The 27,691-nt window shown below is 38.6% G+C and overlaps 1 protein-coding gene and 1 long non-coding RNA gene across 3 annotated transcripts; one reads left to right on the plus strand and one right to left on the minus strand.

The window, feature by feature from the left end:
- Window positions 1-15,349, minus strand: LOC141898465 (octopamine receptor beta-2R-like). 2 transcript variants are annotated; one of them, XM_074784371.1, is made up of 4 exons: window positions 15,218-15,349; window positions 14,806-14,902; window positions 9,625-9,776; window positions 1-1,904 (listed from the first exon to the last, which is right to left on the minus strand). In XM_074784371.1, the coding sequence occupies exon 4, from the start codon at window positions 1,818-1,820 to the stop codon at window positions 564-566; it is 1,257 nt and encodes a 418-aa protein (XP_074640472.1). In that variant the 5' UTR covers window positions 1,821-1,904; window positions 9,625-9,776; window positions 14,806-14,902; window positions 15,218-15,349; the 3' UTR covers window positions 1-563. The 2 variants fall into 2 exon arrangements, with proteins under 2 accessions (XP_074640472.1, XP_074640471.1); XM_074784370.1 differs by lacking the exon at window positions 9,625-9,776.
- LOC141898466 (uncharacterized) lies at window positions 8,653-27,381 on the plus strand. Its single transcript, XR_012618560.1, has 3 exons — window positions 8,653-9,636; window positions 18,888-19,028; window positions 26,712-27,381. It is a non-coding gene; the product is annotated as an uncharacterized LOC141898466 (long non-coding RNA).
- The last annotated feature ends 310 nt before the right edge of the window (window positions 27,382-27,691 follow it).

Consider the following 27,691-nt stretch of genomic DNA (forward strand, 5'->3'; position numbering starts at 1 on the left):
TTCGAATTATAAACATCATAGATGACATATTTATTATTGTCATGAGTACAACGTCAATCTCTACACATTTCATATACGTGCATGTGGACAAGCGAAAAAAAAACAAACTTATGCGAACTGTATAGACTGAAGAAACATGGCAGGCCTCTTTGCGAATATATACCGTATGGCATATACATATTGTTTATTGTGCATCGTTTTTCAATTGCTACATTCGACATATCTCCAAAAATAACGAAAGCACATTCAACTAAAAACAGGGTCTTCTTCTTGGCTTTTATAACTTCGTATAATACGTTCAGTACACTTTGCAAAAAAGATATAGATATATTTGCTATTTAACAGTGACTTAGACGATGCTAAACATAAATGATAAATGCAACCAACTTGAAGCATAACGAACGTATCTAGATCTGTTAAATATAAAATATATTGCTAAACGATTTAACTGAAAACAAGATCATGGACACTTGAGGCAAGAACCCTAGTAAGTAATGACTGATTGTCAGGCGTGATATAGACGATACACAGCGCAGTTAATATGTTTATTTTGATTGATATCATCATCTTGCCTTGCCGTGGTTATTTTTCTGGTAAGGATGGGCGACATTTGGATTTTCATTGACGTAGCCGGTGATGTCATAACCGTTGTACAAATGCCGTCTCTTTCGCTTGCAGCCGAGCAACGCTCGGAACGCATTGCGAAACTCACGATTGAAAAATGCATAAATAATCGGATTCAGCGAAGAATTTAGATAACCGATCCAAAAAAGTACGGAGACAAGCAGGTCCGAGTGAGGGCAGGATTTTCCGCACATAGCCACGATGAAATACCACAAGAAAAACGGCAACCAACATGCAATAAAAGCGCCCATAATGATGCCTAACGTTTTGGCGGCTTTGTGTTCGCGTCTCATTTTCTTGCGATCTTGACGATTGTGCAGGACGAGGGTGTTCTCATTGTCGGTGGAACCCTCGTCAGTGGTGATGTGATAACTACCGTTACTGTTATTGCCTGTCGAATCCAAGCTATTCGTTCGCACCGGGGGCACCTGTCGCAGTGGCACCATCAATCGTTGCATAGCTTTGATTTGTTTCTCTTGTCGTTTCGCCTCTTTGAATATTTTCACGTACACGAATACCATGATCACGGCCGGTATCCAAAACGAAACCGTCGACGAAATGCCTGCATATATTTTGTTCACGACGAAAATGCATAACTCCGGATTCTCGGACATTTTCCCAATGCTGTCAGACGTTGTGTACAGGTTAGAATGGATGGGAATCTGAGACACCAGGGCGCTCGCACCCCAAGTTACGCACAGCATAATGATAACTTTTCTCTTGGTCATTTTTGCCTCGTACTGCAGCGGCTTCGTAATCGCGATGTAACGATCCATGCTGATACAGCACAAATGCAATATCGAAGCCGTTGAAAATAGAACGTCATTGGCGTTGAAAATATCGCACATGATTCGCCCAAAAAGCCACCGTCCATTCGTCAGCTCGATGCTCGCGTTGAACGGCATTACGCAAGTAGCCACCAGGAAATCCGCAAACGCAAGCGACACGATGAAATAACTAGTAATTCCACGAAGTCTTTTGAATCTAAACACGCTTAGTATAACTAAAGAATTTCCGAACGCAGCGCCAACCATTATGGCCACCATGGCGAACCCTTTGAGAATAGCTATCGCGGTTGATTGGTCTTCATTTTCAGCGTCACTGCCACCGACGCCGCTGCGGGTACTGTTTACCAAATTCGTTTGGTTAGATATTCTATCCGATGATGATAAATTCCACGCCCGTCCATACTCCATAATAAACACGAAAATTCGTATCGGATATCATCGGTTACATTTTTGCCGTGCTTTAAACGTTCGACCCATCGTGAGAAAGATGCCCTGAAATGAGAAAATAGAATAAAATCGACTAAATTTTACTGTTCAATTCAATATGTGGTTTGATATATCGTGCACAGCGTGATGGTCAAGATGGTGGCGGATGCTGTCTAACAAGTGTATTAGACATAATTGACTGGAGATAAACCAAATGTAATTGTATATCCAATGAGCAATGGTCGTGTGAGCTAAATGATAATTATTGCTAACGAGGGAAAGCGAGTCAAGGCAGTACACACAAAAAAAAATCATCCATTCAGTATAACCGGTGGTGAGACCGCATCCAACACTATTTTCACGCGTAAAACCAGGAAACAGAAAATTTAGACCTGACAGAATGATACGACGAAGGTTATAACGAGTGAGGTGCTTGGGATACAAAGATATTTAGATGAAACGATTTGATCCAGTTTGTTGCCAATATGAAGTAATAAAGCCTGCAGTGAGATTTGATCAGGGAATATTTGTATGTAGATAGTCATACCTTCCACATACATATTATTATACACACAAAGGAAGGAAATTTCTGTTTTCTTCTTATTTACTCCCAGAATATTAATCGGTAAAATATGTATATAATATATGATATTCAGTCGCCACGGAATTCGACATCTCATTAATGCATCATATGCCATTTAAGATCTACATCTCCGCCTCGATATGAATAATTTGTTTTCATATAAAAGGAAACGTGTCCAACCGATATTTCGATGATTGTAACATATACTAATAATTAATGGAGCTGTGGAATGTACTCGGCTGATTAAAGTTTCAAATATCATCTAATGTCAATTTTAATACACAGTGATAATATTAGCCTAAACTTTCAATGAATCAGTCAATTGATCGCCATTTTCAAGAGGTTTTATGCAAATCAATTGACAGGTGATTATCGTTTGATTAAAGAAATAAAATGAGGACCCTTAGTTTCATGCGTTAACATTTGGATGAATCATTAAATTTCGCAGACACCGTTTTTAAAGATTTTCCCATTGTTAATTATTCTCAAGTGAATCAGTTCATCACACATCATTCATGAATTCGGAATGCACGACTTAAAAGCAATATACGAATGTCTTAGATGTTAAAACTGAATAGATCGAGAGATAGTACCATACGCATCTCATTTTTCATTACATGAAACCAAATAAAAATCAAACCATGTAGGCTAGCTCACGGAGAACAAAGAATGATTTAAATGTCCACAATCTTTGGAGATATAATCAACCGTGGAGAGCGGGGAACACGCAAGAAATTGATAAGTATACGGCAAATATCGATGAATACAAACGATCACCGGCTTGCAAATACATAATACTGTAGTACAAGATAATTTCCTGCTGTTAGGTGGCAAATGGCGTGTCCGTGAAGCCCATACGCGCCATACTTGAAACGAGTTATGTTGCGTATGGAAAATCGATAGATAACATTGATGACTGAGATTCGAAGATCTCCGTCATTCATGAACGAAGCGATTTCTCTACGAATGTAGAAATTCTAATTTTTAACCCAACCCATCCTTAAAGCTGAAAGAACACTCGACTGCGTGAGCTTATTTTTGGGGAAATAGATATCTTCACAGTAACTGAAAAACATATTCGCTACGCTCGACGAAGTGAATGTTTTGCAAACTGCAGTTTCCTGATGTCATCTAGTCCGGAAATGCGTTGGCTTTGTTAAGAAAGGCTTCAGATACATTTGGCGCCTTCGATGGTAGGATGAGAAATTTTGCTGAACTGAAACCGACATCGCCTTTGGCTATAAATGTGACCCGACAAATCGTTCGGAAGTTTCGGTTCTTTGATTCTGGCCTGAAACAACATCCAGGCTCAATCACCGCATAACTCAAGTAGCTATTAAGCCGTCGTCTGCGACGACAAGGCACGAACAGTTCGCATCCATTCGCTTTTACAAATTGACGATGAATCTCGGAGATAAGTTTTAAGAGACATCGGCGCAATGGCATTTCAACGATTAATTGAATTTTGCCTCCTTGAGTGTCAGGTTTCAATTGATTAAACGGCTTGATATGAACGTTCAACAGTCTCCGGAATGCCGTTTCAACGGGAACGCCTAGCATCGACCTTTGCGTCTTATCATATACTCTCCCAAATGCTTGTTTATACAGACCCCAAGCTACCAAATAACGAGAATGGTATTTTGATAATTAACGGTGCAAAAACCATGCGCAAAATACCTAAAATGTGGATTTAAGAGGGATACGAATAGGGATATGTTATGTTATGTAACTGTTAGAAGTACCATATTGATCGAACAAACATCTCACAAAAGCATGTTTCCTATTTTATGACTGGTCGACTGTATTGCGATAAGAAGCAGTGTGGTATATATAGCCAAAGATAAAAAAACTACGCCAAATCTGAACGTCGTGTACCATAGTTACCATTCCTCTGGTGTGCGAACGTATTATCATAACACTCGTTAGTTAGCGTAATGGCTATAAAAGTTAGACATGCCCACACCACTACCTACACAACGAGACATATATTACCGGCACTTGCGAATATACCCGTAAACGAACAAAGTGCCACGGATAACAATATCAATCATACGAAGATACCAACAGATGGACACGTAAAAAACTTCAACGCATGCTCATCTCTTCATTGTTTCACGAATTCAGGAATAAATCAATAGCGAATTGGCGAATACCCGGAAACGGAACTGTCATTTCCGGTTGATTATACTGCATAGAACCTTTTTAAAGGCTAAGCTTCGACTGCTTTGATGTGCAACAGTGAACCAAAAATTTTAAAGATACCTGGAGTGATTGGAGAGTTCTTCGCCGGGTCACCAAGACGAAGGCGAAGATCTTAAAAAGCATCGCTTAAAAATGATTAGAAGCGGAATACATTAAATTTGTTACCACTTTTTTTCGATGTATCGACACGAGTAACAGAAGAGGAGCAACCTGGGGTATCGTGCAGTTCGTTCGGTTTCTAAGAAAACATCTTGTTTTGAAACATGTATTAATCAATCGTCAGCTAAACGGACACTTCGCTTATCCACGCTTCCAGCGATTCATGCTTGTAAAGAAGTTTTAGAAGTGAGATCCTGGATGAAGTTAAGCTGTCAGCTCTTTCCTCCAATATTATACGCGTGATACAACTGAGGAGCAGAGAAAAGCCTACCGGTATACATGGATTGAGCTTGATGTCACTCGATTTTGGTCTGCTGAGATGCGAAATAGATAAACCCTTAATGTCACGCGTGATACGAGACATCAGTGTTGTAGTTAAAACTTTACGAATCAACAAAGCTTTAATAATACCCGCTATTGAAACGATTTGTCAAAATATATAGATCATTACCGAAGATATCATGGGTTTTTTAGTAATCCGCTTTAAGTGAAAAGTGCGTTAATCCTCGCGTTGGCATCGAACATGTACCTCTAGACTAGTCAGGTTTCTAAGCTGTCACAACGCGATAGAGCTGGAATACATATCTATCCGGCTTGTCGTTCGGTATCGTGACACCCGGGCAAATAGCCTGTCATAGTATGATAACAGTTTAACAATGGCGGTGTAAGCGCGGAAACTCTGGCAATTTATCTTCCCTTTGTCGCATAAATGGAGCCAAAACCTTGTCAGTACCGAACGAATACAAATGAGATCGAAACATCATCGATTCATTTTCCCATCCACGGCTACTAGAAGGGATCACGTCGGGTCGGTGAATATCATACACGTTTTCAAGTCGGAGGTAACAAAAATGCATATTTCTCGACGAAAATAAGTGTCAGCGCGTTATGCACGTTTCAGCACGTTTCAAGAATTCTTCAACTATCTACTAACAGAAATGTTTTCGATCGTTATTCACGCACATGGACGTGTTAACGACTCCACATGAAGTGGAGTCTGAGACACTTTGCGATGAACGATCTGTAGTCGTTGGCGCACTTAGTTGCGCTTTTGTTAAGTTGTAAATGTGCAATTTCCGTATCCGTCCAAACCGCAATTTCGGTAAAAGCCAATTAATGTCGAAAAATAGGAAAATATTACCAAAACACCAATGAGCACAGAAATAACTAGTGCGGAGTATGATGTTGCCGTAACTGAGTACAACCAGTTGCTCAAAGGTAGAACATGGGCAACTGGCTGGAACTGGAGATAGATCGTCGCTTACCAGTCGTAAATCGACACATTCATGCAACTGGTTAGAGTTAGGATAAGGATTAGAGTTCTATCCAGCCAGTTCTTCTCTTACGCCCAAAACTGCCTTGAAATCATACCATATGATAATCATGAATAAAATTGCAATAAAAAGGGTTCACTTCCGCACGGCCGACACTATATCATCATTGGATTAAACTTGAGCCACGTGTACGTGTATCTTATTTTCTAGCCGTCAATTAAGTATCTAAACTTAGGATAAGACGTTCTTCAAAAAGTAGAGGTCGTCGATGTTGCGGTTAATAGTAAAATTAGTTGTTCGAAAGCTAACTAAATCGACGATAAAACACCATTACCGACGCGTCGTTGTGTGAAATTAATGCATCGCTTGCGTGTTAAGCCATCAATTTCACCGCCGAAGAATAGAAGCATGAATAAAAATGATATCGAAATTGCTTCTAATCCCGTTCGATTGCCACGATTGACACTAGATGGGATTAATTTTCTGTAGTTAAGTCTCATTTTGTTGCCAAATGAAATATATGTCAATTCGTTTCTGTCAAATCAGGCGTGATTGGTGTAGACAATATTGTCTGGACGAGCCATTTATGTCGCTAGTACGTTCCATCGTGGACGCATAAAATGCTGAACATACACAGAAACCAACGACCTTGAAACTCACAAAAATCACAGCCATGAGCTACACAAATTTACAAATAATCGTGTGAAATTACCATGTTTGAAAATACCAATTTGTAAACTAGGGTCCAGTTCCACAGTTCTGAGTTAGAACTATGGTTAAAACATTGAAAATGAATTGACTTTAACTCTGAGTTAACTCTAACTCTAACAACTGTGGAACCGGGCCTGTAATGTCAAATGTTAATCACAAATGATCTTATTCCTTCGGAGTCTTCTCGCGTCCTTGCTCAGGAACGTGAACGTCTTATTTACGATCGCATCCGTTCTAGACTTGACGATATCTCACGCGACAGGATTCAATTCATTTTATCAACGCACCTCAATCTTTCAACTATACTGTAATTTTTAATTCGACCCCTGATTTATAGGTGACGTTAATGAACGTAGAAATGAAGTGTATCTAATGGCACGTTATCAGCCGGAAATAGGTGACTATCCTACACCGCTTAATGAGGGTTCAGATCCACGAGCACTCAGCTGCATTTTTTTTGGTTCGGTTTTTTCAGATCATTTCAAGATATTGTTTAATAAGGCATTTTTTTAAATTTTAAGTTGTATTACGGATTTGATGGACATGAAATAATCGGGGAGGGGAACAAATTCAAAAAAGATCATTTTTTTCTTAAATCATTGAATTCATTACTAATTAAATGATGGGGGAGGGGATTTGAAAAAAGAAATTATTTAAAAGATAGTTTTAAAAAATAGCATTATTTTGGAGGTCGTTTTGGGTAAGCTATTGTAGTTTAGGTAACTAAGGTAACCACCTGTGCAGTAATTTGGGTAATGATACCCGAAAATTGTCTACTTATTGCCTACACACACATAGCTGACGCCGCCATTTTTGCACGCTATTTACTGAACGAACCCGACAAATATATCCACCGCCCGTGTGTGATGTGGCCGTGGAAAAAATTATAAATGCTCATTTTATTTTCTAGTATAAGCTTAGAAATATGGTTGCGCTAGGAAAAAAAATAAAGAAAGCTTTTTCTTATTCGGAAAAGTTCTTCGGCTGCCCCGTAATCCAACTTTAAAAAAACGGCCTAATGCTAGCACTAAGTGCGCTAAAACTATTTTATGGAAACAGATTTGTTGATCAGCTAACCAGGCTCTTTCAACACAAAAACAAAATCCGCTGCTATCTTTGCAAATTGTAAATCTTCCTGACGTTATTTGAATACGTTTATATCAGTTGAAATTCAACAGCTGAAAATTGCTCACATATCCCATATTCTATCTGCTTATTCTCCATCTATTGGGTATGATTATTTTATGTTAGAGTATCCACTGGAAAAATGTTTACGTCACCCCCGCTTACACTGTATATGAGAAAAAAAGGAACATTATAAGTTGATATGTACATATTGCACTTCGAAAAGACAGAAATTTCTATTTTGAAACGATGAGTTTGTGCGTATGATAGGCCTAAGCATTTTTTAATTTTACTGCGATACCCATGAGGTTTATGAGACCTCTCCGACTTCGACGAGACGGTGACGTCGTGAAGGATAGAGAGATTGATACGTATCTCTCACGAGACTTTATAGAAGATGCGTGAGGCATCATTCAACAAACGAAAATCAGCTCGGTTGACACGTTATCAGATTCACAGTCACAGATGTTAAAGGATCTCTTTGACGGCACTATTCGTCAATAAGAAGATAGCTTTGTGATATTCGATATGATATTCACGCTTTCATCAACGCTACGGTTCTCGCTGTACTGTTTCTCAACTTAAGATAATCGGTTGAAAAAAAGAACGATACATGGGGAATCGTATGACGTCGTCAAAATTATCTCGCGTCATGCCCGCAAAACTGCATTATATATCCCTATGCTAATCGCATGTGCACTTATGAATCAAGCGTATTTTACTGAAGCAACAGTTCAAATTCCATGCATGTATGCAATAACGTGTTTGAGATATCGGTACAAGTTGGCAATAAACAAAATTCCGAGAGACAAAAATAGTGTCCAAGACACAGGAAATGTATCGTAAATGACCATTTGCAGCGATATATACAGTGGCGGTGCCGATACTGTGGATACGGGATTATCAATCATTGCCACCGAATTAATGGCCGGTATACGGAATTCTTAATTTGAACATCCATCAAGATTTGTTGAGTTGGTGCTCACCTTCCGACTTGGCACATACGCACCAAATATTCCCGATTCATTGTAGGCTGTTTTTGAGTGCGCTATCGAGAACTTTGAAATGATATTGAAACCCGGCTACCAATTTTAAATGCATTAACAACTGATTGCCTTTACATAGCAAAAATTTTCCAACCGCATGGATGCAATTCAGAACTATCTCCCAAGCACGTATAGCATAATGGGGAATATGACAAATTATGATGGTAAATATGAAACCGCATTCCATATCATATGTACGCTGCTATTTAGGTAATGACTATTGGTTGATCAAGGATTCAGAGTAATCAATGCCCACGACACTATTTACTAAAGTCGATATGCAAACATTCGTGTTTAACTATGAAATCAAAATTTACGAATTAATCAAAGTGTGGACTTCATTCAGAACCCCGGTTTCACGAAGAGATTTAGCTGCTGTTTACTGCATTATATCTAATAAACAAGATTAAGATGGAAAAGCTTGCGAAACCCCTGTCGTGAAACTATTCTCGTATCTAGTAAAATCCAAATGCACTTGACACCGAGTAAGTACCCCAGTATCATCGGAATAAGATGGGCAATGATTTCCAAGTTAATATTGAGTCGATATTGATACTGCACAAAAGACAATATCATTTTCACTCGAGGCAATCCGGTGGCCTGATCCCGTGGTTTCTGATGACAACGAACAAATAAAAGAAGAAAGTGCTTCATATCACAGTTCCACGTCCTCGGGCAATACGTACCTTTATTGATGGGTAAGTTTCAGTTGACCGCATGATGTTCAGAAACCGAAACCCCTTGTCCCTTTGGTGTATAATATACATATTTGAAGAGCTTATTGGCATCGATATTGGTATTAATACCATCATCTGCAAATGGCAGTTCTGACGTCGTGCTGAATTCAAAAGTTGAATAAAATACGTGCATGATGTCGTCAATCATCCACTGCATCCTGTCTATATAAAGTGGATGTAACCCTGCGATGAGGGCACTAGATCGATATGATAATGTGCATGAAAGCATGTACTTGGCATAGCATGACCCTTATTGCTTTCAAGACAAGAGACCCGTATCGAAATAGTGATCAGTACGCAAAACGTCAGACCATATAAAAGATTTATGGTCTAATACGGATATTTGTCATGCACGAAAATGTAAAAGGAATTGCTGAAGCGGTTGTTGCATACTTCCTTGATTCTTTGGTTTTGTCCTTAAATGACATCAAACTTCTTCTCGAAGGTGGTTGTAAAACTCTCCGACACACTTAACACTGGGTCGTGACTAATCGGTTTATCAAGCGGATGTAATCAACTGGTTTTTGTATTTATTAGCAATAAGTTTGACCATAGCAGGGATCAGGTTGGTTAGCGTTATCTTACACACACCGCATTGATCGATCCTTACAATGTACTTACTTATTCGGAGGACTAATACAAAGAATTTTCGATTGATTCTGACGAGGCGATACGACTCGTAAATGCCCAAAGAAAGTATGACCGATAGGTCATAAATTATAACGGATAATGAGTTATCGATTAGCTTGCAATTTCAAGTATTTGTTCTGCTTGTTCAAACGAAGACGTTTTCGAGGATGATAATTAGCCCCAAGAGGTCCATGATTACTTGGCTCATTCTTAAGACAAACACGAAATCGACGAGAATCGCTATATGTAATCATCTGTAATGACGATGTCTTCTTCAGATCAAGCAACAACAACACTACTGCTATAAACTTATCTGACCGGCTATGGGGAAATAATTAGTGAGTATAGAATTGAGACGCAGCCATCTAGGAATTAACGGAAAAGGGATAAAAATGACGCATATATAACTGATGCCGTGATTGTCAGACCTCATTTTGCCCTTATCTCGTTGTTTTCCCGGATATGTTCGGCAGACAAACTTCGGTAGATGTGCGATGAAACACATGTACAAAGTCGAAGAATGTACAAAGCGTAATCCGACTAAACATTGAGAACATTTAAGTGGCTTCCTGATTTTCTATTCCCCATAGAATAGAAACAGACTGCAGATCTAAATCAATGGAGAAAACTGCATACCTTGCATCGGGTTGCGTGGCAGGTCTGATGAACGTTACGTCAGTTGTATCTTAAAAAAAGGATTTCATTTTTTATGAGATGCATCTGCCTAACTAAGAATTTTTTTTGAGGAATGTAAGACAGTCAATGCTACATAGCCCCAAATAGTAAATAATCATAAGGTGAACGAGTTACGGATGAATTACATTCTTCACATAAGAGAAAATCTTTCGGATTTCTTCTTTCCTGCTTAAGAAAATAAATATTGTAAAATCGCCTACGCGCGATTTTGGATAAATCTCTCTGCCATCATTACGTTAATGATATCGATAAACGAGTGCCAGTCTATGATGTCTCATTTATAACCATTCGCAGATTAAATGCGTTACATTAGTAATTGCATTTCACCATTTGACGTATTAGCGTCGTGTGTAGGCTGTCATTTTTATGAAAATGTAACAAACAGTCAGTGACTGAAAAAACTGTGCGTTTCGCATTGTACAGGCTCAGTGACGATCGCAAATCGTGACCACATTGCAAACAGGCACAGCAATTAAAATGTGGCCACACGCTCGAGATTACAGAATTTACGAGTGTTGAATCAAACTGTAAAATTCTGCTTCGCATGCAAAGTAAATGCACGGTATGAATCAGTATATCAGTATCAGTGAATCAGTATCACAATATCTGTGATGAAACAATAAACGTAAAATCCCGCAATTGTTGAAAGACTAAAAAGTTAAAATACTAGAAATATTTCAGGTGGTTCCTATACCGGATTCTTCAGTCTAAAATGATATGTCAAATAAATCCATGGTAGATATAAAATATCATAGCATATAGTTAGGTTATGAGTACTGAAATATTTTGAAAGGAGTTTATCATGAGAACTAAACCTTTTATTAAGGTTGACAGAGAGGAGTGACTAAAAATCGAAGCGGGTTCAATTAAATATCGTTTTGACAGATTTTTGTCAGGAAATATAATTTTAGCTTCCTGAATTTATTTCTATGATAAAATGTGTTGTATGATTTACATACTTTGCTAATTAAAATCGGTAGATTTATTTATGGGAAAACGCAGACAGTGATATTTAGACGCGATATTTACGCTGCAAAATATCCGTTTTGTATATTCTTTTTAAGGCTATGACCAACCTATATCAAGACTGCCACGGGCGCTACTTTCTGCATATTAGTACGCACAGGTGACTTCACTTTCTAATGTAAATATCAATCTCTTGCTTGGTTAAGTCATTTGTCGATATCATTCGTTTTGCCGGACAATCAAACTAATGGCAAAATTCGGCGCCAGGCTGACGTAGTGTGTATCACCGAATAAATCCCATCAATATTGGCCATCAAACGTTCACGCCTCGATTCTTCTGGATACATCCTCGATGATGTATGCCCATCGTTCTTCTGTGCGGTATAAGGCTTGCAGTATATACACACGATGAAGAGAAAACAGATTTCATTTTTTCTTTTGAAGCTTGGATGGGTTTTATTCGAAGTGCATCTGCTCAAAGCATTTCCAATCCTACGTAATTCGAACATACGCTTTCAAACCACGTGTAGCGCTAAGTGAATATTAGTGGGATGAATCGCAGAATTCATCATTTTGTCGACTTTTCATCGATCGTCTATTTCTTCTTTCCGATACATTCAAATATGCATGGGCCGATGGTAACTGAATTAGATATACACCGTCACCGAGTCCATCGTATATGTATATATAGAGATCATTGGAGGAAGGTGAAATTGACGGCAAACACTGGTTTAATGTTGATCCTTAGATTAGAATCGTGTTGCCATTCGAACGCTTTAGATGACGTTTAATTATTTATGGCATTATTCAGCGCTGCGGAGTATTTGACGTAAAACCTATAGCTAGGTTGATTACAAAAATCATTAGCTTATCGAACGAACGCATAGGCCTTCAGCGCTGGTATCAGGAATCCAATTTTATTTGGTGGCTTCAAGGTCATTGAAGGTGACATTTGACGAAAGATCGATTGATGAATCTCAACCTCAATTATCAATTAGATTCTACTTTCCCGGAGTTAATCAGCCGTAAGAGTACATTTTGCTTTTCAAGCTGCTAATAGTGAAACGTATGAAGATGGAAGATTCTACTGGAACTCGAAGAAAAAATCGAACTAACTCATTCCCTTGCAGCTAATGGCCTAAAATGAACCAGCGATGAGTTACGGAACACGACAAAGCAGCGCGGAATCTATTATAATATCAATGATAAATTGTGCTTCACATCTGCTAAATTCAGGATAGCGGTTCCACAAGGAGGTCAGTTTGAAGGCAGTTAATTTTGCACCCAGTTGGTTGTAAAACACCGACTAATTGCTCTGGATACTGAATACAAAAAAGCATTTTCATTGGTTTGATCCTAAGTCAAATTCGAACGTTTAAGAAGATATTGATAACGCCTTCAAAATCAAGTGAGTTTACTTTTCCACCGCATTACCACTCAGAAATTTACATATGAATGGAGAGAACAAAATGCGAAACTGCTTCAATGATGCGAAAATTCTTCTCGGTCATTAGACGCAATTACGGCGATTCGTCGCTGATCCCAGTTGCGCTGTTTATAAAGTAACACGGAAGAACGAAACGACTTATAGTGATCATCGACGTAAATTGCTGACCAGGCGTTTCATCCTCGGTGGCATTTATTGCAGGAAACATTAATTGGCTATAACCGATTGGACAATGACGACATATCGTTGTTAAGAGCACGATGCATTAACACGACTAATAACGTTCAAGAGCCCATTTTCGAGACTCGAATACTTTTTGGTCTCTGAAATCGGAACCTTCATTACCAAGGACTTTCAATGGAAGTCAAATACTTGACGATCAATGTTTGAACACTGTGAGAGGTATTAATTTGACATCTAAATTGAACAGGGCATATGATGAACAACCTCTGCCTTTGCACTTAATACTCTACACCATTTCCATTGTATTCCTATTCGAGACCAGCTCGGATAAACCATGCCACAAAAACAACAAAGCGGTCATTTTGACGACTGATGCATAGCGAGGGACATCTTTAGAAATTTGTTCGGAAATTCGATTATATTCTCGTGGTCAGTACTCGAACGTGTGCATATCAGCATGTGCAGATAAAGACCTTTTAAGAGATAATGAATAAACATTCATTAAATCAGGGACCTCGGTGTAAAATAGCTCATTAAGATAAACTGTGTACGAGCAGTGAGAGTTTTCACGTATATGCTGCAACTTATTTCTAAAAAGATCATCGACCAGTTCAATTTTATGCCAATCGCGTTCCACCTAAGTATGGTTGAATTGGTGCACATCAAACTCGCATTGAAATGTTAGGCGATATATTTAATTCGCTTTTGTGACCATACGTAGTGTGGCAAATGCCCAATTGCAGGAAGCACCTGTTTCAACAACGAAATCTAATGCTATATTTGGTGAATAATTCAAAACTTTTTTTCATTTCGATTGTCCTTATATAGGCAGCTGCATCATAAATAATGAAACATTCATTGATCATATGTACATGGCAAAGTAACCGTCCCATTGCGAGCATTTCACTGCGAATGACATGCATATCAATGGATCAGAGGGAACATGCGCTGTTAACCAATTTGAATTCGATAAATATTATATGTCTTTTCCGCAGATTATCAAATTACCGATTATCTATGTGAATGTTCTCGGGTATCTTTTATCGAGGTATAGACGCATGTCAGCTGTGTACAAAAACTGTAGCTGGCCTATCTTTTGGGCTATTCTGAAACATGGTGTGAGATATTCTATTTACAGAACCTCCAGATCAACCCGTTAGACAATCCAATTAGAGCGCTAGTTTAAAACGTGCAATGGATCTACGCACCTTCAGTTGAAGAATCTAGTAGTGCATTAGAAAAGATGAAATCAATTAAAATCCAAGCGTGCGTTCAGTATATGAGTCCATCTGTAGTGCAATGACTCTGAAAAAAAACACAGAATGATCTTTCAGTAATAATCGACAGTTGTGTTTTTCCGGATTGTTGAAACTATATCTATGATGAATAGATTCGTGATAACGCCTACATTACTAAAGTTATTAATTGCGATTTTACCCATTGTGGAAAATATACATATTATACATGACAAATTCACATTAGCCTAATTCTTGAAAATCTTCGAAAGCCATTCATTCTTTTGAAAAAATACAATGAAATAGTAGTTCAATCATGCATGGAATCCAACATACATTCGTCGTTGATTCAATGTTATAGCGAATATACGAATGTCATACTCACTACTGATTACCAATCTCAGACAATTTGCCGAAACAGAGAAAAAATAATAATCCAGATTATCATGATATTAAACATTGATTAAACTCTCACTTCCTCGATATTAAAGTAAAATGAATCCGATTCTAAAACATGCGTTTCGCCGATGCAGCAAAACCAACATTCCCCGACGGTGCGACAGACTGCTAATGCCAGGATCTCTACTGATCGCTACTTCAGCCAATGGCTGATGTCTGAAGTGGCGCGGAGACAATAAGTACTTACTTTGCTATCGCAAATGATGGTACTGTTACGTATGAATTAAACGAGCAACACGAAGTCGTCCTATTCTACTGTGAACTATACCTGTTGCGAACGTCATTTTCCATGGTTATGCACGGAATCGTTGGAATCGAGCTCTGTCAAACAGCGATCAAATCACTGAGCAAATTTTACGTGTCAACGGTAGATCGCTCATATTCCATTAATGGCTATTTAATTAGCATTGGTTTTATTCTACGTGAGATAATCTCTTGTTGGTCAGGTCGTTTTGTTGTTAACTATGATGTCTGGAGTTGGGATTATCTTGCATCAGATAAGTTACGCGTCATCAAAAACTGAATAGACCAATTCTTATTGACTATTTGAAATGTTATCTTGCGATGCTTCATAATTTCTCTCTTGATTTCGGTATCATTGAAGTTGGTAAAATCATCTCTGTTTACAGCGCCAAGAGAAATAATGGGCTGAGATTTTCCCTGGGGTATCATTTGCGGTGACAGAATGGCAACTTCAGTTCGGTTGATTTCATATTGTTTATGCCTGGTAAAACCCCAGGAAATGAGAAAAATGATCCCGAGAGATTACTGATAGTCTCGACAAAGTCTACCATAACGATGCAAACATCTAATCGCAACACAGACCGTTTAAAACTCATATCGAACGATGACATGAAAATCCAAACAAATCAAGTGTCAACTCCAGCCGTCGTGTCGTCGTCGCATTATAGTTTCATCAGTAATGATACATACTCATGCGTTCCCTAATGAGATTAGCCTGTTTAGCTGACGAAGATTCGATTGTGAATGGTTTTCTGATTTATAATCGCACACGTAACGAGCATTTTATTACTTCTATACAGAACTATTCCATTCCTAGCCATTTTTTCGCTACAGTGGATATGACCAACGCTCGTTTGCACCGAATGACTCGAAAGAGAATCATCTTTCAGTCACGTTCCGTTATTATAATTGTAGTTCAAGTTTGATCATTTTCTGACAGTAGCAAACTCAAGTGTGCAGCATATTGGACGTCTTGGTGGACGAACCATTAACGTACAGCATCATTGAAGATCATTGAAGACGTTGCCACAGTCCATATTCGAGTGCAATAATGGGTTCAGAAAATATCTCCCCTCTACATCAAAATCGAAGAAATTTATGATGCCACAATCACGCACAACAAAACATAAAAGAACTCACCCATCATTAGATATTGATATCCTATACACTTTTCATGCTTAATCATTTTAGTTAACTGCGAGAATGTATAACATAATGCGTTAATTATGTTTGACAGACAATCCATTGCAGATACGGTCAGCCAATGTCATCGAATAGGAGCCGCCGAACATGATGGATTGATGCGGTAGACAAATTTTTAGATCATCGATACCATGGATAATATCGTAATTCCAACGAACATGATCAAAGACCCTAGAATATAGGTTTTGCAACTAAATGTACACATACGGCATTTCATTACTGCTACGAGCAACTCGTAGATTACTGTAAAGCATATGACATGAAATGAACGCATCACAGAACTGTATAACAAAGTACTGTTTCAGCTTTTAGAAACGAAATTACGTTTCTCTCAAGTAGAAATATCAAGTAAGCAGACTTGACTAGGGAAAGAGCGAATCTAAAGGGGATCTTTGCACAAAAATTGCTACACGAATATCTTGTCGCTTCAATAAAACAAAAAATGAGTTTTCGTGTGAGGAGGTTTCCATCAGATATTTTCATGAAATCTTCTAACGAACGATAAGAGTTCTGAGGGTTATTCTGCAATAAGAGCCACCGCAGACACTTTCACTCTGCCTGTTATTCGCCTTGCTTGAAATAATTTGTAGCTTATCACTTTCTGCTTCAATTCAATTTACAAATCACAATCGTATTTTTTTAAAGCAAAACAGACAGGCAGATGGTAGACACAAATATACTTCAGGTCAATTTTTTCCCTTCATCTCAATGATTTGAATACGTAATAGAATTAAATTTGATTTGATGTTTCTGTTAAACAAAATGATAGTAATACTTCATTGGATGATTTGTATGAATTTACATGATCAGTTGCACAGCGAAATAGCCTAAATTTCATCTTGAAACCATTGCGTTTAAATTCGCTCCAAAACAATAGACCCAGTCAGCCTGCGGCTGGCAAGAAAGTTGAACTTTTTTGTTCACGAATGATCACAGAAACTGCACACAGCTGACGATGAAGCCAGTTATGTGTTCATTTTCCTTTCGCCAATTCCTTAATAAAAAACGGAAATAAAAACTACGGTTTTCAGGAGAAAGGAAAACACGCCACTGCGCGGAATCAAGTCATCCGAGAAGTGCGGTTTGATGGAATTTGTCAACGTCGTTAATTCGCGGCTGGGAAGACTTCATATTTGTATGCCACCGATACGTGTCCGTTTTGCAGATCCATTCGCAGCGGTCAGAATGAAAACGACTGAAAGGTCGGGGAAGAGAATTGATCAAGCCTCGCTGCATAACGAATATCCAAAAGGTAGAACTAATGCTTACTCTGGCAATGATTCAACGGCCTGATCGGATCATCTTTTATTAGCTAGTCATCGTATGATTGAGGAACGCGAATGATTGAATGACAACCTTTCCTTAATTGGATTCAGAAATACAGTCGACTCCAATCTTATCAAAAAAGAGTCGAGTTTTAGTAACTCGATCCGCCCTTCAATTTCTTAACTCAACTGCTTTTAGGAGTCGGTGTAGTATCAATTTGTTTTCATTTTTATTTTTTAAGCCATAAATCCTTGAATTCAGAACTGGTGCTTCTGCATTGAAGGAAATGGTTTTGTCAAGGAATAATCAGTAATTTAGGAATCAGTTTCTTCCGTAATCATTATTCATTATACGTTTATGGATACCGCCTACATAAATGACTCTTAGGCACGGACCAAAGACAATTATTCATCTTTTGATGCGATACTTCGATGAATATTGCAATTTATGTCAGGCACGTATGGCAATATTTTCTACATTTTCGTCGTAAACTTCATGTGGCATGAAATAAAATCGCGGAGTTACCACGTCGTGTAGTTGAAGGGAGTAAACTGTTACCGCCGTATCGCGGGCTCTCACACTATCTGTAATTACTTCCTGAAATGGTATAATTTTCCATGAAATATTTATTAATGCCACGAGTTCATCGATCATCGACGAATTGAGCCCAGTGCGACGTCAACGGCTTGTGGAAAAAAGCAAAAATTTCAAATTGAAAACTGATCTATCAATTAATATTTGTGTCATTTTCCGGCAACATTGCCGGTCTTGTCGTTTTGAAATTTTAATAATAAACCAGAAAATCCACTCAATTTTCTGCTCTAGGGATTCATCAATATTAATGACAGCCATCTTGCGGGTTTACGGCCTTCTTTCTATTGTAGTTCCATCCACAAGTATCATCAATCATGGTGAGGTCCCTAGAGACATATAACGTGCTTAACATCACATTCAGTCCGCGATCTAAACCGTGCATGAATCGTGCGCGGTCATCCACGTAGAAAACTCATGTTCCCAATAAAAAGGTAAGTTCGATACACGGCAAATGATATTGTAGCCCAAGTCTGGTATAAGTAGAAAACAGTGCAAATTAGATAAATGCGCGACAATTACATAAATCTAGAAAAAAATTATCGGCGAAGATGTGCCCTATTGGCAGGAAAGACAGTGGGTTGATGGCAGGTTGACAGGTAGCCACGTAGTCAAGTCAGAAATACGGGAGGCCAGAGAGACGAGTTAACAGGTTGACATTTGTAGTATGCTCACTTAAACCAACCAAATCATTCATAAGTAGATAAATGAGATAAGTGATCAGCATTCATTTCTTTTTTACATCCTGCTCCGCAAAGTCTAAAATGCGAACTCGGTGGGAAAAAATCCAACAGCAGTATCAATCGCCCGTTCACTGAGATCTATAATCAATGTATTGAGTGGGCAAATTAATAGTGATTCCTTCGACACGCAGGAATTGCCATTCTCATTCATGGTCGTCGATGCTTTCGCGCAAAAGCAATCGACTGGAAGGATTTTTCAATTGCGGCAACTTTCATTCTGCCAATCAAAATATCATTGCTGAGCATCAGCATGCGGCGATTCCGCAAATGCCGAACGTTTACGATAGAATCAGTCATACTGAGGATACTGAATACAGTTAATTCTGCTAGAATCAAATTAAGATGTTTTCTGTAGATTTTATTAGTACTATACATTTCTGCTCGTTCAAAATCACCATTTATGATGAAATGTCTCTATATAATTCTTCGCCGAAATCTTGCCTACCGTGCGTTACCAATTATATATTAGATTTCATGAGAAGTTACTTAAGAAGATATAAATCATTGAAATGTCGCTTGGAACTAAAAATGCCTGCGAAACAGCCACTGCCGGCGGGATGATCTGACAGCAAATGTAAATCGATGTTCACAGAACGGGAAATGAAGCATCTTAAGCGTAAAAAATATGGAAACTCAATCCAGTATTGGATTTCGGAAAAAAATACACTTTCCATAAATGTTTTCCTTGTTGATGGCGCATCAGGGCATGGATTCATCATTTTATATTTCCGCCATTTGATAACATGTCATATTATTAAAATAAACTGATATCGCGGGAAGTTTTAATATCCGTTCCGAGTCGGTAAACAACATAAAATCTGTTCCAATACAATTTCCAGTATAAATAAACCTATTACGACCAGTTCCCACATGCCTACGCCCTGGCTCAATTGGATTTTTGGAAACATGGGAGATGAGCTTTAGGAGAGTTATCAGTGGAAACCGGACAACAACCAGCTACGTAGTAATACATGGTTTATGGTTCTAAATTTGTTATCATCTATATGTTTAAAAATCTAAATTGCGTTTGGTCTTAACATAAAACTATTAAGATCACACTCTTATTCGCCCAGGAAAAATTTAATTAAATGAAGTACACGCCATTGAACTGATTGGGTCCGATAATGATGATGGCGTTCGTCAGTCGTTAGGTAATCCATTTTAGCGTGTTGATTATAGGCGGAATTTTACCAAATCAGTCGCCACCTGTGACTCGATACATGGTTTATCTTCGGGGTGACGTTTATTATGCGTGTTGTAAAATCGAAATCATGAGCGCCTTCGGGCGATTATGTCAAGCAAAGCAATATGTTATCTGCATTTGACGTGCAGACGCATTAATCTATTTATTTTCTTGAAATATCAACTCATTGCGGAGTATTTTCGGTTCGAAATCTATGAAGCGGATATCATATCCATGATCATACCGATCGTGATGTATGCACATTAATCCAACGCTAACCGACACAGAGCCTTGAAAACCCCATCCTCGCTCGTCAGCGCTTGGTTGCCTCTCACCGAAGAAGCTAACACCAAATTTCTTATTCTACGATCGTAAAATGTATCATTTTTGCTCTGCCAATAACTTTCACGAACTATCAAACAGTGAGTGATTTCTTTGTATTACATGTGGTATTGTAGTAAGCCTACCTGAAGAATCTTTCTGCGGTGATACTTTTGATTAGTTAGACGGTTAAGATATTCGATATATCCAATTTAAAAACAACATCGCGCACTTCGACATTCCTTCGATCCAAAACATCGCCGGAACTTGCAGTCTAATCAGATTCTATTGAGACGTACACGTCGAATTAAAATTGAACGCGTCTGATTGGGGTCGTTGATTTACCGGAGTGCAATGCTTCGTCAGTAAATCAACTGTCAACCTTCATAGCGATGGCTGCAGGCGAGTGCGACTTTCCGAAACGATGTAATACACTTCCGAATCTTGGGGCAGCCTGAGGATGGAGGAGCGACCAGTCGATGAAATAGAATCGTCCGTGTGATGATGGATTGCTCTAATACCATAATTCATCATAGCTGACGATATATATATATATATATATATATATATATATATATATATATATATATCAGGTCATTTAGGTCATAGGTCATTTAAATAACAATCATTATAATTTGTATATATATATATATATATATATCATCGGTTCTATCCCGATGAATGATGTTCATAATGATGCTGCGCGACTTTTTCGTCAGGTATGATATCTTGGTATGATATCTCGACATGCCAAAAGTGATTCATGAGTTTGAGCGCGCACGGCTGTGACATAATGCATTTTCTCGGACAAAAAATGTTCTCTGAACATCCTAGTATGGATCCAGGAAGAAAGACACTCTAAATATTTGGATGGGTATATGAAAGCTGTGGGTACTGGAGTTTGTAATGGGTAGTGTAGTGTGATCTGTGTGCATTTGTGGCCAGCACACAGATCACATTGTTCAATGGGGTTTGGTCCAGGACTCGCGAGATTTTCAACAACACGGAAGTAACGTGTAATAAATGATGACTTGAATTGCATGACTACCTACCACCCCTCATTATTGTTGGAAAACTAAACGTTCGGCACTGACTAAAAATTAGTAATAACATTTTAGAAATGGCCAGAATTTTAACTTAGGTTCTATCTCATTTTTATTTTACAATTGCGATTGGTATAATTTTTTTTTAAACGGCCGTTAAGGCTTCATGTTTCGTCTGCAATTCACTGCAAATAGTTACGCAACTACGCACATTTCAGTGTTTTTGGCAGCTGTACACTCAATCGGCACCGTTCGTGACTAGCTTCACTGCGGAATTATCATTAATTAACATCGCCATATCACATCATCAACTTATATTGTGCCTTAAAACCCTAACAGCCGAAATAATTGAAATGCACACACGATTTCTATCATTGAAAATTGAGAGAGTGGCCATGTTTGTGTTTGCTGCTTCGCGTAAATCCCGCACGGTGGCGGAACCGCGCGGAGTGGGGCCGATACGTCCAGACACATTCAAACTCCGACTAAAACCAAATAGACCTTGTCGATCTAGGTGTTTATATTCATTCATCTTTCCCTAAGAGTCATTATTTGTTCCGATCACAGAAAATTGCATGGCTTACTGAAATTAGTTTCGAGATGTTACGAATAAATACGAGCTAGCGCTGAAAACTAACGGAAAGGACTTTTCTCACATCTTTTTCGTTGTAGAAATCTTCATAAGTTTAATTCCCCTGAGTATGGTTAACGATTTCGGCGGGTTATTTTCGGGGACTTGAGTTTGTAATGCTTCACCTTAAGTCTCAAGAACATCAGTCAATGATTACAAGCAGAGGATGATAAATTGATAAAAATACATCAGCTCCATCTAAGCATGATCAAAGATGAAATACGGAAACACTAGCACTAGCAATTTAGATGCCTTGATTTGGGTATTCTCGGAGCTACCCCTTTCTCGTCCAGTATACCTTGGCGTGCAGTCAGTTGATCTTGGCGTCATCTCACCTGTCTATTCAAGTCAAATCAGAGCCATATCTCAACCAACGTAAGGAATATCTTCCCACACCCTCGCAATATTCCAACGAATTTTACACTTGGGCTGAAAGGTCAATCAGAAAATAATGTATATCATGTCAGCCTACTGTTAGACATTGAGATGTTTTTCAGAAACAAATAATGCGCTTTCATCGAAAAAGACCAGGTTAGATTTGCACGACATACGCAAGTTTTGCAAGTTTAGTCGACCTTAGCGGAAACATTTAGATATATCCGTAGACTTTGAAGGAACAAAATGGCTATTGGTACGGCAACGTGGATATTCGGTTTCCATGTCTCGGCAGAAATATGGAGAACAATGTCTACCAAACGAATCAGACGTTTAAATGATAATTCTATATTGTTCTGCGCTAAAATCGCGTTTGGAGACAATTTAGCAATGGTTCTATCTGCAGCTCTAAAAAAACAAACGGCTCGAAGCTTTTTCATCTAAAACCCCTTGAATTCGATTCATCGAATCTTTTAGGCCCGTTTGACAATACCATTGACGGTTGAGAGGTGTTTATGTCGAAAACTCAAAAGGCAGAATGCACTCTGCATAGAAAAGCTTTTTGTCTCGGCATCTCGATTATCAGCACGAAGGTTTCCTGCACATGAGAAAATTAATTACCGACCGATGACAAATTTATTTCCCGACTATATATAATTGGTCAATAACTCGGACATAGATCATGCTAATTGAATCGAGACGGATTCGTTCGATAGATCCTATATGTCGAAGGTAATAGACTGATGAAGCGAACAGAGAATATATATATATGCAACTTAACCGGTGGTTTATCTGAAATGATGCGAGCATGATTGATTGTATATTAAACCATGGCAATGACATACGTCCCTTGTTGTTATTACTACTAAAGGTTGGCATATATATCCATTGAGGTCGTTTGCAGCGACGGATCCGGGAATTAATGGGCGCCGTGGCCGGATACAACGGATTTAATACATTGTCCAGAACTGCAGCCGGTTCAGAGAACCGTGGCGAGACAAAGTGGTGCTGTAGCAGACTAAAATGAACGTGGCAGATATCACAGAAATGATGTCAGTGGCGATCGCGGGGGCAATATGAGCTTGCAGCAACGTTACACGTATATGCGTAGTTGGCCATGACACGGCAAGCAAGCATTGCTGGTTTTTGAAAGGACATCCATCACACCGCCTCATCCGTCATTACTCAATGGTTAGCGCATATGGAACCTTTGACAGATACATCGAAAAATAAATGCAACCTCTAATATTAGCCTACGCATAGGGAAGATACGAAATATGATTTTATCATTTACATTTTACGAGTAAAAAGTTATCATAGCTGGGATAGAATGTAGCATGTTTGAATCGTTCAGAATTTATCACTTTCACCAATTCGCAGAAGTTCGATTTCTATAACTTATGAATATCCTATCTACTGATGTCTACGTATTGTATGATTTTACAAAAAAACAAAATATATAATAGGCCTCTACTGATAATGAGTTTGGAATTGAAAATGACCGAAAAACCAGCCGTTGGTTTTTTATTCCATTGCCAACATGCAATTTCCGCTGAGACAAGGAAGAAAAAATTCTACAAGATGTATGTGTCACAGACGTTATTATAAAAACGACGAGACAAAGTGATTTTGATGACGATGACGATGACGATGATAGATGATGACTGAAACTCGCATTCTAGCTATAGATAACAAAAAAAAAGACCAATCAGCGCATATTATTCGCCATTAGGCCTACAAGAAAATCGCTCCAGTTTGTAGCTTGTCGAATATCACCTCGAAGTAGGGCGGTTCATGCGACAACCGTGCTATTTTGGGAATAACTTTTTCATAATCACCGAGGAAAAAGGGGCTTTACATAAAAACGGCGGTTTTTCCTAGTCATCACGTCGTGTAAATATAGGTGTATTTCCAGTTTGAATTTCTTGTATTTAGCCGAGTCTTTGGAAGTTGACACAAAGCAGACACAAAATAACTCGAATCCAACGATGAAAATGAAGTCTACTATCAGCGAATAATCAAATTCGGAACGGCAGAATTACTCGCCATGACGGAAGCCGATACAGGAACGGAATAATTCACTACGGAGATCCCTAAGTGAATTTGGAACACGTGTCCGCTTCATTTCCTCGGCGTAAGACAAATGTTTCTTACGGTGGTTCTGTGTTAAACGGAGCGTCAATATCTGAATCTCAGTGGCACACAGCTATACAAAAGACACGCTTCTACAAACAAAAGGACACCGGGCTCCTCCACAACTGTACGTAAAACAGGCTTCCCTTTTCTTCCATCAGTGGAGCCTAGTAAGTTCAATGTATGTCAAATCGGTTCATAAAGGGCTATATATTCTTACTGGTCATTTTATAATGCACAACCAACAAACGACGATTATTCTGCAGACTCTGCAGCGGGATCCAACGAGGCTTTATAGATAATTCATGTTTGTTGCTGGTACTGATTATCTGGCATCGTCTATCGAAACTATGAATTCCAAATGACGTAGTTATTATTTCGCGTATGTGTGATACGATAAAGCGTGTGGTCACACAGTTACACATAACTCATTCCTCAGTACGAAACGTCATCAGACGAAATATACAACAAATTACTCTGGCAGACGGTCTTTGACATCGGTGAAAATACGAATTGGATTCCTTGTGAGTTAGAGCACACGCCAATGCGTGGCAACTACTGAGGCAGACACCAGGAAACGACGATGCGTGAAACAGCAAATATTTCCTGGTTACTCGATAAATCGCCGTGAAATTGTGTTAATCATGAACATTTTTTATGTGGCCACCGTAAACATTATATCAACAAATACGATCTTTCATTTCAAACCCTTCCCTTTAAGGAGTATGATCTATTCTAATGCATCTTCGATGATACCACATTTGATTTTCAACCTTATCTGATGATTTACTCCGTAACATACATTGCAGGCATATACAAGTTCAATAAAAAGCAAGCGTTACTCAACTCACAGTCCATCATGCGATTACAATATTATGATGAATAATCAAGTTATATCATTCGTTATTGTCTGGTAGTCGGTAGTCAGGTTTTAACGCGCATTTTCAGCAATTTTCGTAAAGGGCCCGCCTTGTGGTGTATGTCAGGCGAGTGTGTTTATTGCGGAGGAAGATGAATATAATGGAGAGTCTTGTAATTTATTACAGGTTGGGCGAGATAATTGATGCGACACTAATGGCCGGTTTTACCTGCGTGACAGACAACTGGTGGTAGGTGGAGATAAGCACAGAATGTGTGTACACGCCACGCTGAACGGCAATTAATGTTTAATCGAAATATTTAAGGCTTCGATGCCCTTTATGGGCAAATGCTAGCTTATTGATAGAATATGTTGCACTCAATTTTTAGATGATGACATATAAATCTTCGATTTTTTCGTCGGCGAAAAAAAACTCAACGCCCTTAATATAATGTTTTACACCAGCAGGATTGTACTAATAGCTATAACCGGTCTGTCCGATTCTTGTGTGACATTCCGTCCAATTCTCATTCCGCCAGGCCATTAGGCTTTTCATTGAAAGTATACCCCTTGGGGTCCCTCTTTGTCCTTTTTCTTTACTACGTTTTACAACGAAGAAGTACTTCCTTCAACTTTTTCATAAAGTAATAGTAATTTTTTATTGTGTATTTTTGTATTGTACTGAAAAAAGAGTAATGCCAAAATTGTATATTGAAGGGACAATGTCAGATCAAAACGACGACGTATAGTGAACGATCATTTCTTAGCAGAGAACTCAGGGAATTACGGTATATGCGTATTTCTAAAATCACTGTTTCTTTTTTTGTAGGAAGAAGAGCGAAGATTAATCAGTTCGCACGTGCTTCGCTTCGATGTTCTTCGCAACTTCTTTCATGTCTACATATTTTTCCGTGTCTACTTGACACATGAAGCATAGGTGTATTCAAAATCCGCGATGGGGTCGCAGCTGTTGGTGACACGTTCACTTCCAGCGACAAAATGAACCACGATATATGCGGGAAATGCTTTTCTGATGTCAATTACCAGACAAATGACGCCATAACGAGTTGGAATTATTCCATTGCCAGAAGGACCGTCAAAAATATACGGCTATATCGCATTGCACGGTGAAAACGGCAAATAGGTCTTTGTCGGAATAAAACACATCGTCTCCGGTGCAACGTACAGTCTTATAGAAAAAGAATTAGATTTAGTCGGCAGAAAATTGGTCTGATAAAATCATCAAAAATGCTCTAAACCAAATCGTTTACGTGTAATGGCTTAGAATATTATGAATATTTCACTGTTGTTCTCTGGCAGCTGTCGTATGATTTTGCCGATAGGTTGCTTGATTTGAAGTTTATTGCGTTGCATATATTTATAGCAAACATTCCAGGCCTCGAGCGAACGACGCCATTACAATTGACATAAACTGAAACTTTCCGATTATCTCGGCACTGTCTCGGTAGCCATTTCCGTGTTTGATATGCCACCGCTTCTTCAATATAGTAATAAAGTACCGACAAATTATTTTCACAACGCTCAAACAAAATATCGAATTACTTCATCCGGAAGATGAAGAAAATTGCCTTCGACGTCCATTCAATTAATGTTGGAATTTGATTTATCAAAACTGAAGATAGTCAGAAAGTGCAATCGACAAACCGATCATATACAAAAAAATGTGTCTAGATTTTTGTTCCATCATGCCAATGAGCAATAATTTTTTTGAGACTTACATCAACATAGTCCATTAAAAACCAATTTGTCGGGCAAATGCAAATCTAAGCGAGCAAACAACCATCATTC

Source organism: Tubulanus polymorphus, chromosome 2 (genome assembly GCF_964204645.1).
Source record: "Tubulanus polymorphus chromosome 2, tnTubPoly1.2, whole genome shotgun sequence".
Lineage (NCBI taxonomy): Eukaryota > Metazoa > Nemertea > Palaeonemertea > Tubulaniformes > Tubulanidae > Tubulanus > Tubulanus polymorphus.

Coding starts and splice junctions, on each gene's coding strand:
- LOC141898465 (XM_074784370.1), bottom strand. CDS start 1,820: ATGGAGTATGGACGGGCGTGGAATTTATCATCATCGGATAGAATATCT.